General features: G+C 43.5%; 1 protein-coding gene across 2 annotated transcripts in view; it reads left to right on the forward strand.

Moving 5' to 3' along the window:
• Window positions 1-12,806, forward strand: part of FRMD4A (FERM domain containing 4A) — a 352,260-nt gene that overhangs the window by 276,064 nt on the left and 63,390 nt on the right. For both annotated transcript variants that reach the window (XM_015427238.1, XM_015427239.1), the window contains 2 exons: window positions 1,069-1,207; window positions 5,705-5,846. In XM_015427238.1, coding sequence (XP_015282724.1) covers window positions 1,069-1,207; window positions 5,705-5,846 — 281 coding nt within the window. The remainder of the gene's footprint in view (window positions 1-1,068; window positions 1,208-5,704; window positions 5,847-12,806) is intronic.

Genomic DNA, 12,806 nt, shown 5'->3' on the forward strand with positions numbered 1-12,806 from the left:
CCAGTGGAGTACCAAGTCAGGTTTAAGGTTTTGGTATTGACCTTTAAGACCTTGAACGGTCTGGGACCAACGTATTTATGGGACCATCTTCTCTGGTATGTCCCTGGAAGAGCTTTATGCTCTTTGAACAACAAGACTTAAATGTAGGAAGCAGAATTTCAACTTTTTAAGAGCTATATAGAATTACATGCCTTTCTCAGCTCCTGTGCTGTTTGCATGGCTGTGGCCACACCTATCAGGAAACAAAGACATAAAAATCCCATGGGAATGGTTTCAGTAGAGAGCCAGCCCATGGTTTGGTACTGTCTGCATAAGTTCTGTGCCCATGTACCAAAGGCAGTTTGTGCTTCCCTTCCAAATCAGAATTATCAGCTGTGGTTTAAAGCTGGTGTACAGTCCTTCTTTGGGGGGGGGGAGCGCAAACCCACCCACAGTTGCCCATACAGGTGCAGTAGCAAACATGAGAGAGAGGGGAAACAACTTGAAAATCCTTACTTCCATTTCCAAAGTCCTTTTGCCAGGTTTCAGTAAACTTTTAGGAACTTTGCCCAGGGTTACTTCTCCTCTCTCCCCTCTCTTTAAATGATGCACAACATTTTTGTGCTCCTGAAGAATATTTAGTCCACATCAGGCTGTGTGGTGGTGGGGGGCATTCTTTTCATTAATTTACAAAGTCCTATTTTTTTCTGCATGCTTGGGAAGTCCCCTTAGAAACCTCCTTTGTTGTGGGTGGCCCATTTTACTGCTGTTGTGATTGGCTCAGGGGCCAGCCCTTTAACCGTTAGATACAGTGATAGCTGTGAACTGCTTTGGGCATCTGGGGGGAAGATACAAATATCTTTACATAACAAAGCATATTTACTAATCTGTTTTCACAGTAAGAAGGAAGGAGGGAGAGCAGTGGACATGTGAACTTAGTGAAATCCCACAATGAAAAAAAATTATAAAATTGCTGAGTCACAGTTCTACCTTAAAATCTTGACAAAACAGTAGAAACATTGAATTTTATCTTTGCCATTTTCCGTTTACATTGCAAGTTAACTTTCTGTTCTTTCCCTGCTCTTCTAGGGCATCTGTGACAAGAAGGACTTTTGGACACAGTGGCATTGCCGTGCACACATGGTATGCCTGTCCTGCCTTGATAAAGTCCATCTGGGCTATGGCCATTAGCCAGCACCAGTTCTATCTGGACAGAAAGCAGAGCAAGGTGAGAATCTTAAGAAGGAGGTGGAAGGTACAGAAAGCTACACAGAATAATGACCAATTTGCAGTAAACATCCTCTCCAGATATGAAGGCTGACGCCCCTCTTGCCCCAGTACCATGGTCCTGATTCAAATTGAGCTGTGTGGCAGTTGGGGAAATAAGTTCTCTGCAGTGGCCATGGGGCTGCAGGGAACATGCATTGGGTTGGGAGAACCCAACTTGCTAAAATTTGACTCATCTCATTAAAAACATATCATATAGTTTGGCCCTAATTCACGTATTATGAAGTCCTCCTGCACCCCGTCCCCCCATGGCCAATCAACAGACATGGCTTTGTTTAGCTCAAGAAAATGGCATAGAAGGGAAGGTTTAGGCCTCCTCTTCCTGCATGCCACAGTCCCAGTCTGATGTGCATGAGGGAATTCAGTTCTGACCACAGAATGCTTAAGTGCACCTTTGATCAATGACAGCCACAAGATGGGAAAGGGAACATGAGGACTTTATAACACATGTGGAGTGCCTCTTAGTGGCAAACCTAGGTTTTTTGCTATGTGATGCCTGAAATCTGTTTCTTAAGAGTATCATAGTTGCTCTTATCATGTAGATCCCTGATTCTCTGACTGTAGTACTTTGAAATGGCTTGCATCTTTACTTGAAGACTTTCTCAAAGATTCCAAGGAAGTTTTAATGACGTTTCAGGTTTGATAATGACATTTCAATATACTGATTGATACAGATACACAACATGTACCAGCTTGAGTCTTGTACCAAACTGCTCCGCAACTTTCCTTTATCTTGAGATGTTCATAACTCTTTACCTCTTTAACTTTTTTACCTCTGTTGTCAGACATCGTGTAGAAATTTACAGGACACTGGGACTTTCTGAAAGAGGCCCCAAAGGGAAAAATTCCTAGTGCATTCCTTTCCTTCCTATATATTGAAGATCAGTTCTGTGCATACCAGATTTTAAACACAATGTGCAACTGCAGTACTAACAGTGTGATGGTCTTCTTCATGAAATATGTCTAAACTAGTTCAAAACAGGTTTAAAGGGTCTGAATCAGTTAATGAACCACCTTTTCATAGTTAAACTTACAATAGAAACCTGAACCAGAAGAGAATCCGAATTTGTAACAGTTTGGCTTCCTGGACAGGATTCATATATTATAAAATTGCCCAGTTCTCTATCACCTGACAGAGAAATACTGATCCGGGGGGGGGGGGCATGTCTATATGTGGCTTTTATTGACCTCAAGGGGGGCTTCAATTCTGTAAATTGCCCCAGATTGTGGAACAAACTTAAACTACTATGGAGAAAAGACTCCTAGGACTCATTCAGTGATTATATTCGGGTTTAACTGCCCAAGTATGATATGGGTATGATGGGAATTTAACAAATCCATTTAATTGGAAAAGAGAGTACAACAGGGATGCTTGTTGGTGCCTTGTTTGTTTAATTTATACTTAAATAATGTAGCAACAATCTTTAATGACTGCTGCCAGCCACTAAAATTAGCTGAGATTGGAGTGCCTATTTTGCTCTATGCATATGATGTCATGATCTTGTCCCAAACTGGTGTCGGGCTGCAAAGGGCCTTGCAATCTTTTTCTAATTATTGCTCTCGAGAAAGCCTAGTGATTAACTATTTGAAATCTAAGATGGAGGTTTCAGTTTCAGCTTCATGTTCAGCAGGAGCTCCTTACGGGGCGGCCTGTTCCGCAGCGGTTAGGAGGGAATCCAGCTGTGCCGGTTCCCCCCTGTGGCTCCTGCAGAGGGCCCCTCAGCCATGGGGCGTGAGTAGTGCCGCTCCCGAGGCACGATGCCAAGGGATTGAGGCACACTTTGACCCGAAGGTCCTACCACCACAGCACCATGATGGCAACCAGAGGCGCACACCGGACGAGCATTCAGGAGTTTTAGTGAAAATGCAAGACATCTCGGCAATTTATTGATACCGGAAGAAACATGAGTGTATTTACACCCAGCGCATGAACTTTTAAATGGGCTCCGATGAGTCAACAGGATAAAATGAGTCAACAGGATAAAATGACGCTGAGAAAGCTGCCTTCAGGTGCTGGCAAAACGTCATCTCTGGGAGTGAAACCGGAAGCTAGTACAGACTTTTCAGCCACATTAGCTTCAGCATTCTGACCCCTACTGGATCAAATGATGAATCTCAACCAAAATATTGAAACTCTCCAAAAACAGATGGTAAAAAACTCTAATGCAGTCAAAAAGGTTGTTTTTAAAACATTGGAACTTGATCAAAAAGTGGAGTGATTACAAAAAGAAAGAACCTCTGAGCAAATCCTCAGGCTTCAAGCAGAAAAATCAGCCTATGTGCTGAGGTTCCAAGGTGTCCCAGAGCAAAGCAGTGAGAATCTCAAAGAAATCTTGACGCAAGCATTAGCCCCATTGACAGGTTTGAAATTTAAAGAATTATTAAGCGATCTGGGTGTGGTCGATAGATCATATCCTGAATATTTAAAGAAGAAAAACCTGCCAGGGGAAATTCTAGTCAGATTCTCGAAAAGGTCTACAAGAGACGCGGTTCTTAAAGCCACTAATGGAAACATCTTGAAGATTAAAGATTCAGAGGTAAGTGTTCTAAAGGATATACCATTTGAAATCAAAAAGAAGTAAAGATATTATAAAGACTTAACTATATTTCTACAAAAAAAATCAATAAGCTACAGATGGGTCTTCCCGGAAGGAATAACATTCAAGTATAAGGATTTAAAAGAAAAAATTGACTCTGTTGATAAAGCAAAAAGATTTTTGGAGAAAGTTCAAAGACCACCAAAGGAAACATCAGCAGAAGAAGAGAGGAGCCAGCAGGAAGAAGGAGAATGCAGCTCGTGTGGTTCGAGAAGTTCAGAATCGGATACAACCAGTTCATCTGAAGAAGATTCCTCATCAGAATTGGGAGCAGCTGCACCCAAGCTACCTAAAAGAAAAACTGTCCCTGATAAAGATAAAAATAAAAAGAAGGGAAGAAGAAATAAGTAGAGAAAAATAACTGAGATATAAGTACTTGAAAGGATAACTACTGTGCTTACTTGCTCAGAACAAATATTTCTATGATAAGCTTTTATTAATTGTCTTAAATTGAAAAGAAGCTTTACTTATGTATGGTATATCATAACAATCTTGAATAAGGATCGTATTATCAGCAATATAGTTAACTCCTGTTAGCTTCTCTTTTAGTTATACTGTCCTATCTGTAGTTTGTTAGTGTTACCCATCCATATTTTCTATGTAGTGTGTAGCATAAAAGCAATAAAAATGTATATCTATATACTAATAGCCAAGTCGCCCCCTGGTGTAGCATAAAAGCAATAAAAATGTATATCTATATACTAATAGACAAGTCACCCCCTGGTGTGCGGATAGCTAAATCCGCGCACCGGGGGCACCCGGGGGGGAGGGAGAGTTTTGTGCACACATGGGGCGGTTCTGCCCAATAAGGAAAGGATGGCAGAGAAGAGCAAAGCACACACTCCTAGCAACAAATCAGGTTTGTGGACATTTAAAAGTTAAGTTTTCCATCTGAATGCAGCCACAGTGTTCCTTTTTATCTTCCTCACTTAGGTAGGGAATGGATTCTGTTGACAGAGTAGATGTCCAGAGGATGTTACAGTTGATGACATGAAGAAGATATCCTCTGCAATGTAGAAATTACTTTAGAGCCTTATATGGTACATTGGTGTAAAGGCAAGTAACATCAAATGTGAGAAGTAAGGTATTATTACCAAATTGTTGTTGCTTATTTAAGTATTCAAGTGTGGTGTATTCAATCTGACCCATGTATGTATGAGAAACACTGTCATTGAATCACCATGTGAAGCTTCATTCCTGGGCTAGGATCCCAATCCCTCAGATGTAATTGGTAGCCTAGGAAGAGCCGACCAATCACAAACAGCCAGTTCCAGAAGCGGAAACTAATGTGATTGGACCTTAACTCTACAACCTCATAGGTTGATATTGTACAATAGGGCATGGCTACATTAGCCGGGAGAGTTTAAAAGTGGAACAGCTTCAATGCTAAAGCTGTTCTGGCTATTCATGTTGATCTGTTTGGAGTTGAGTTACGAGTTGCTGAATAAAGCTGATCTTTTGCTGAAATCACTCTCTGACTCTTTGTTAAGTAACCGACTTAACATCAAGGTTAAGTAGAAAATCATTGGTATCTTTCATATGCAATGGAAAGTTTTGTACCAGAATTTGGAAGTAAAGGCAAGCCTTGAGGAGATCCCAGGAGAGGCAGCGTATACTTTTTTAAAAAAATAAATAAATCCAAGAAGTGACAGCTTTGTCATCTGGTTTAAGATGATCTCACATGGCAATTCCTTGTAGGACTATTCCTTCTTCTTCTGGGTGTCATAAGTGGGTAGGCAAGATACGATTGTTAGTAATTCTGGAACAGATAGGACTAAATGTCCAGGATAGGCTTTCTATTTGAAAACCACTCTAACCCCAATGTCTGCTTTTTTCCCCAGTCCAAAATTCATGCAGCAAGAAGCCTCAGCGAGATTGCAATTGACCTGACTGAAACTGGAACTCTAAAGACCTCCAAACTAGCCAACATGGGGAGCAAAGGGAAAATTATCAGTGGCAGCAGTGGAAGCCTTTTATCATCAGGTATGTTCCTTCGCGATACTGATTGGTCATTTATTGAAAAGGAATTAGGGACTCTCATGGCATTTGTTGGAGGGTCATGTCTGAGCCAAACAGTTTGGATTAGCAGCTTTGTTGAGATGAGACTTTCTTTGATGACTTTTAGAAGGGGTTCATAGAATCACAGAATAGAATCACAGAATCATGGATTTGAAAGGGGCCGTACAGGGCATCTAGTCCAATCCCCTGCTCAATGCAGGATCAGCCTAGAGCATACCTGACAAGTGTTTGTCCAGCTGCTGCTTAAAGACTGCCAGTGAGGGGCACTCACCACCTTCCTAGGCAGGTGATTCCACTGTTGCACAACACTTACGGTAAAAAAGTTTTTCCTAATATCCAGCCGGTACCTTCCCACCCGTCATTTAAACCCATGATTGCGAGTCCTATCCTCTGCTGCCTACAGCTCCCTGCCCTCCTCTAAGTGACAGCCCTTCAAATACTTAAAGAGAGCCATCATGTCCCCCCTAAACCTCCTCTTCTCCAGACTAAACATTCCCACATCCCTCAGCCTTTCCTCATATGACTTAGTCTCCAGGCCTCCAATCATCCTCGTTGCTCTCCTCTGCACCTGCTCCATTCTATCCACATCCTTTTTGAAGTGAGGCCTCCAGAACTACACATAATACTCCAGATGCGGCCTGACCAATGGAGTGTACAGTGGGACTATGACATCTTGCAATCTGGATGTTATGCCTCTGTTGATATACCCCAAGATCACATTAGCCTTTTTTGTCGCTGCATCACACTGGCTGCTCATATTTAACTTTTGGTCAAAAGTGTATCCCCCATCCAGTATGCATGTTCCTCACTTTTGTTACCCAGATGTAGAACTTGGCACTTATCCTTGTTAAATTGCATCTTGTTCTCACCCACTTTTCCAGTGTGTTCAGATCTCATTGAATTTTATCTCTGTCTTCTGGTGTGTTTGCTGCTCTTCCCACTTTGGTGTCATCTGCAAATTTAATGAGAAGCCCCTCCAAGCCCTCATCCAGATCATTTATAAAAATATTGAAAAGTACTGGGCCCAGAACCGAGCCCTGTGGCAGCCCACTGGACAACTCCCTCCATTCAGATGAAATGCCATTGATAACTACTCTTTGACTGTGGTTCTCTGACCATTTCCCCATGCACCTAACTATCTTAGAGTCCAGTCCACACAGTCCTCTAGTTTACCTATCAGAACATCATGGGGAACCCTGTCAAAAGCTTTACTGAAATCCAGGTTAAACAACATCAACAGCATTCCCTCAATCCAGTAAGCTTGTCACTTGGTCAAAGAAGGGAATGAGGTTGGTCTGGCAGGACCTGTTGAGGACAAATCCATGCTGACTTCAATGGATCACCAAGTGGTCCTTTAGATGCTTGCAAATCAGTCCCTTTAAAATCTGCTCCAGTATCTTCCCTGGGACAGAGGTCAGACTGACTGACCTGTAGTTTCCTAGGTCATCCTTCCTCCCTTTTTTGAAAATTGGAATAACATCTGCCCTCCTCCAGTCACAAGACATGTCTCCGTCCTGTCCTCCAAGAGGTCTGGAAGATGATGGACAAAGGCTCTGCAAACTCTCTCGAAAGTTCTTTGAGCACTCTTGGTTGCAAACCATCTGGCCTGAGGGATTTGTACTCATTCAATGCAGCCAGGTGCTTCTCAACTACCTCTCTGTCCATGTCAACAAGCAGACCGGATGCTGTGCCTTGCCTACTACCATCTGTAGATGAGCCTGTTCTCTTCTTCAGGGGAAAAAACTAAGGCAAAATAGTTATTGAGCCTATCTGCTTTCTCTCTGTCCTCTGTCAAAGTTTCTCCATTTTCACCCAACAGTGGGCTCATTGCCTGTTTTATCTTGAGTTTGCTCCTCGCACATCTGAAGAAGATTTTCTTGTTGTAGTGAGCCTCCCTGGCCAGCTTTAGCTCACTGTGAGCTTTGGCCTCTCTAATGGCTGACTTACAGTGCCTAGCAATCCTCAGATACTCTTCTTTAGAGGTGTGTCCTTGTCTCCATTTCTTGAACACTTCCTTTTTCTCCCTTAGCACATCATGGAGTTCTCTGTTCATCCATATTGGCTTCTTGGATCTCCTACCATGTTTCCTTCTTGGGCTTGAGTTTGCAAGAGCTCTCGTTTTAGAAGAGGCCACCCTTTACTTGCTCCTTTCCCTTCTAGCAGTCTTGCCTATGGGATAATTCTCATCATGCCTCTGAGTTTATTAAAGTCTGCCTTACTGAAATCTAACATACACGTATGGCTACAAACTTCCTTGGTCCCCCACAGCAAAAGGAATTCTAGCAGGACATGGTCACTTCCTCCTAAGGTCCCCACCACCTTTGCCCCATCTACCATCTCTTGCCTGTGGATCAATATTAAATGGAGTATGGCAGAGCCCCTCGTAGCTTCCTCCACCATTTGCTGAAGGCAGTTGTTGTCCAGACAGGTCAGGAAGTTGCGTGACTGTGGATACTTGGCAGTTTGTCTCCCAGCACACATCAGGGACGTTGAAGTTACCCATAACTACCAGGTCATGTTGTTTGGATACCCTGTCAAGCTATTCAAGGAGGGCAGCATCCACCTCAACCTGGTCAGGAGATCTGTAGCAGACTCTGACCATCTCCACAGCTACATTTCTTCCAAATATATGTGCTCCTGATCCAACAAGCAAAATCTGTGTTTCCCCATCATCAATACGCCCTTTCCTGAACCTGCTTTACTCAGATCTTTTTTTAAAGAACACTGTCCAAATACGTTATTGTGCTGTCTAGAATGAATGGTGCCCATTTTCCTCCCCTGCAAAGGTCTCACCCACATCAGCACCATTTCTCCACCATTAGCCCCTTGTGGGCATGTACCATTTACTACCATTTTTTCCTGTTGTGCCACCAGAGGTCTTTTTGCAGGCTTTTTTTTGGGGGGGGGGACCTGATAATTGCTATTGCACTATAGTGTAGTACAGTAGTAATCTATTTCCAGTTCAAATAGTCCACTGAATTCCTAGTGTTTGCATTGCAAAAAGGACCTTTTTCTTTTGAAGACATGAGATGAAAGGTGCAGGCAATTTTTTTGTCCAGATTGTCTAGAAGGGAATGGAGAAAGGAAGCTACAAGACAGCTGTCATGGGGTGGGAATTCACTGCTCAACAGATTATTTCAAACTCCAATGCGCAGTGATTTCTCTGCTTATCAGGTTAAGAAAACAAAAGGTATGGGGTGACCCTTCAGGCAAAGGGATCCTGTTTTCGTGTGAACATTGTTCATATGTGTGGAAAGAAAAAATTAAAAAACCAGTGGCAAGTCCTCATACCTCCATGAGAGCCAATGCAGTGCCAGTGCAGAGTACGGGGGGCGGGGAGTGTGGGAGCTCTGCCACCAATGCACATGCCTCTGTGTTTGCCACAGTGATGAAAGCAGAGCAGAGAATCCTCACCATATGAAAGCAACCCACATCAGAGCCATTTTATCTGTACGAAAAATGCGAAAATCAGGGAGAGAGAGGATGACTTTCTGCAGAGATAAAATTGCTGTCAGACTTGGAACAGGCTGTATTGACTTCACTTGCCATTTTTGTTGAGTGAAGCCATCACAAGTGCTTCAAGAAGCTCCATGTGGACTATATTGAACAGGGAGCAGAGCAGCAGACCACTGACCAGAAAGGGAAGGCTGCCTTGTTCTCATCCTGCCACCCCAATTCCTTTGTCCTCTCCACAAACGGGCAGCCATTGAGTTTTTGAAGAGAATTCTATGGGACATGACTCTTTTGAGATTTCCAGAAACAGGAATGCAAATTATTACTGTGTCACGGGGGGGGTCTCTTTATACACACACGCACACACAAAAACAAAGTGTGGAAGTCATTATGTGGCCTTGTGAAAAATGCACCATAATAGAAGCATGCAATAGGGAGCAGCCAGCCATCTGTTTATGATTACACAGGGAACCCGCCAGGAACACACAGACTCTGAGATGGAATGTGGGTTAACCCTCTAGGCCCCTGAGTACCCCTTTTGCCTTGCTTTAGTATCCGCGTTGCTTTTATGCTAGAAGGGCTCAGTGGAGGTTTAAAATTGACTAAAATATGTCCCTATATGCACAGGCCTCCATGGCTGTTTCTTGTGGAGTTCCCTTCCTTCAGCCTGTGAACAGAACTGCCTTTCTTTTCCTCAAAGTACCACAAACAAGCCAGTGTTTGTTCTCAGAATCAATGGGTAGCAGTGGCCTGGGAGCTTCTGGTTTAGTTTTGAGCTGCTAGCTGTTTGTTCAATTGGATTCTCTTCCCCATTATTGTTTAAATAAGATAAGTGAAACCCAGGAAATGTGCAATGTGTCCTTCAGGAATTCCTGCGCTTGTAGGCAAGATTCCTGCATTTGTAGAAGTTAAATAGCAGCTGTGCTTCCTGATTTTTAGAGGACTGCCAGGCAAAATTCATGGACAATGCAAACCTAAGCAGAAGTTACACCCTCCTGTGTCCATTGAAGTAAGTAGGTGACTAGCTTTGCTTAGGATTGCAGTGTCCCTTACCTTTGCCTGTTTGCCAGAAATAGAGATGATACTGACAGGCCCACATCTTTATGTGTTAGATCACTGCCAGAAACATAGAAGTGGGCACAGAGGCAATGGAGAGCTGGTAGGCTGGAGCAGTTGCTGAATGCTTCCAATCAGGGCTTTTTTTGTAGAAAAAGCCCAGCAGGAACTCATTAGCATAATAGGCCACACCCAACAGCAGGAAATCCATTAGCATATTAGGCCACACCCCTGACAGCACAGCTCATTAGCATATTAGGCCACACACCCATGTTACCAGAAGTGTGGTCATCCAGCCACGCCCACCTATTGCTTCTTATTCTGTTGACCTTGTTTGTGGTCAAAACCCAGGGTTTTTTTGTAGCAAGACCTCCTTTGCATGTTAGGCCACACACCCCTAATTAGCCTATTATGCTAATCAGTTCCTGCTGGGTGTGGCCAACTTGGGAGTCAGCCGGAACTCCATTCCTGTGCGTTCCTGCCCAAAAATAGCCCTGCTTCCAATTCAATATGGCTTTTCTGCCTTCTAATTCCTCTGCACTCCCAGTCCATGTTCCCATAGTTGAGCTTATTTCCAGACTCAGAACCTACCCAGGACAAAAGAGATATGAAGGGAGAGGACATAAGGGGAAAAAAATATCTTCCACCTGCCTGCCAGTTATCGACTTAAAATCCCTCCATGGTTCAGCTTGATCCATGTTAGAAGCTTCTGGTCAACTGCCATCCTCTGTAGCTTGCTCCCCGATCATTAGCCTCTGTCACTAGGGCATCTGGGCAGGTGTGAAAACCTTGGGTCAGGATGCTTCATTGTAGTGTAGATGAGGCTGGCCATTCCATTGTAAACCAAATATCCATTTGGCAGGAAATACCAATGCAGGAACAAAGCAATGATGTGTCGTATGTGACCACAAATAATTCTGCAATGGGGGCTGTCTCTGCTCAAGTTGTTGTTTCTTACTGCTCACAATAATGGAGGTGTATGCTTCTTCACCAGGCTGGTAACTGTGTAACTGAAACCTTATTCACGTGTAAGGCTTGTGCAAGTACCTTCTATTTGTTACATCACAACAGGTGACTTGGAATGTACAGTTCTCTGAGCCTATGTTTGTGTGTGCACAGTCCATTGTGTGTAGCAGTGAATATAAGTCCATAAATCAAAATATCAAGTTCATTATATAACAACAATAATAAGGTGGTCTTGTGACCTCGACTTGTTTTCCTCCCAAAAGTTGTCTCCAAATTTCATATGGATCAGGACATCACTCTCCTGACCTTCTTTTCCAATCTTTCCAACTCCACAGAAAGGAGTTTACACTGTTTAGAACAAATAAATAATTGTGCATCATGACGACTTCTGGTTTTTGGCAACTCACAAGTGGGTGCACTCCATCATTCCTCTGATGTGAGTGGCCCGCAAATGTGCTGATGGAGAGGGATCTGAGTTGATCTTGGACCCTCGTGACCCTCTGTAGGAGGGTTGCAGCCTGGGGCGCTGTATGGAAGTATTATTTGGTATTGTGGTGTGTCCCCCTTAAGGCTCTGGAGCGAAATACCATCCGGGAGGGAGAATATAAGAAACCTGGGCAATTGTTCAGGCAGCAGCTGGAGCTAATTGAGGCACCGTTCCCGACCAAGCCGGCAGTGGAACAGAGACAACAGTTCAGGAGAGAAAAGCAAGTTTTCTTCCACCAAGGTGGCCTTTTGATAAAAGACTTTTCATTCTCGTTTCTCCTGCTTGTAGCCTTGCCAACCTTCTGTTGAGAATAACTAACTTCCCAGCACTCTGCTCAGGACTGTCTCCGTTCTAGCGGCTTGAGAACTACTCCTTCAGCCACTCAGCACATTGCCTCAGTGTTTTAAGTCTTTGAGAATGTTATTATTTATCCCGGTGTTTTTAGCTATGGAGCTGTGTTTTTCTTATCTTTGCTCCTCTTAAATAAAGATACGTTGACTTTTGGAGAAAGCAAGTGTGTGGGACGGTGCAATCAGTGAGAGCTTCCTTTCATCCCAGGAGGGGAACCCAGGGACAGGAGACCTACTCGAGAGGAGAGGATCTCGCTACTTGTCTGGAGGTCTGAATTAGCTCACCCTCAAGGTGAAACGACAGGGGAGGCTGACCCCAGACTCATACATGTTTCACCTTGAGGGTGAGCTAATTCAGACCTCCAGACAAGTAGCGAGATCCTCTCCTCTCGAGTAGGTCTCCTGTCCCTGGGTTCCCCTCCCGGGATGAAAGGAAGCTCTCACTGATTGCACCGTCCCACACACTTGCTTTCTCCAAAAGTCAACATATCTTTATTTAAGAGGAGCAAAGATAAGAAAAACACAGCTCCATAGATAAAAACACCGGGATAAATAATAACATTCTCAAAGACTTAAAACACTGAGGCAATGTGCTGAGTGGCTGAAGGAGTA

The sequence above is a fragment of the Gekko japonicus genome, unplaced genomic scaffold (assembly GCF_001447785.1).
Source record: "Gekko japonicus isolate JY-2015 unplaced genomic scaffold, Gekko_japonicus_V1.1 scaffold1247, whole genome shotgun sequence".
Lineage (NCBI taxonomy): Eukaryota > Metazoa > Chordata > Lepidosauria > Squamata > Gekkonidae > Gekko > Gekko japonicus.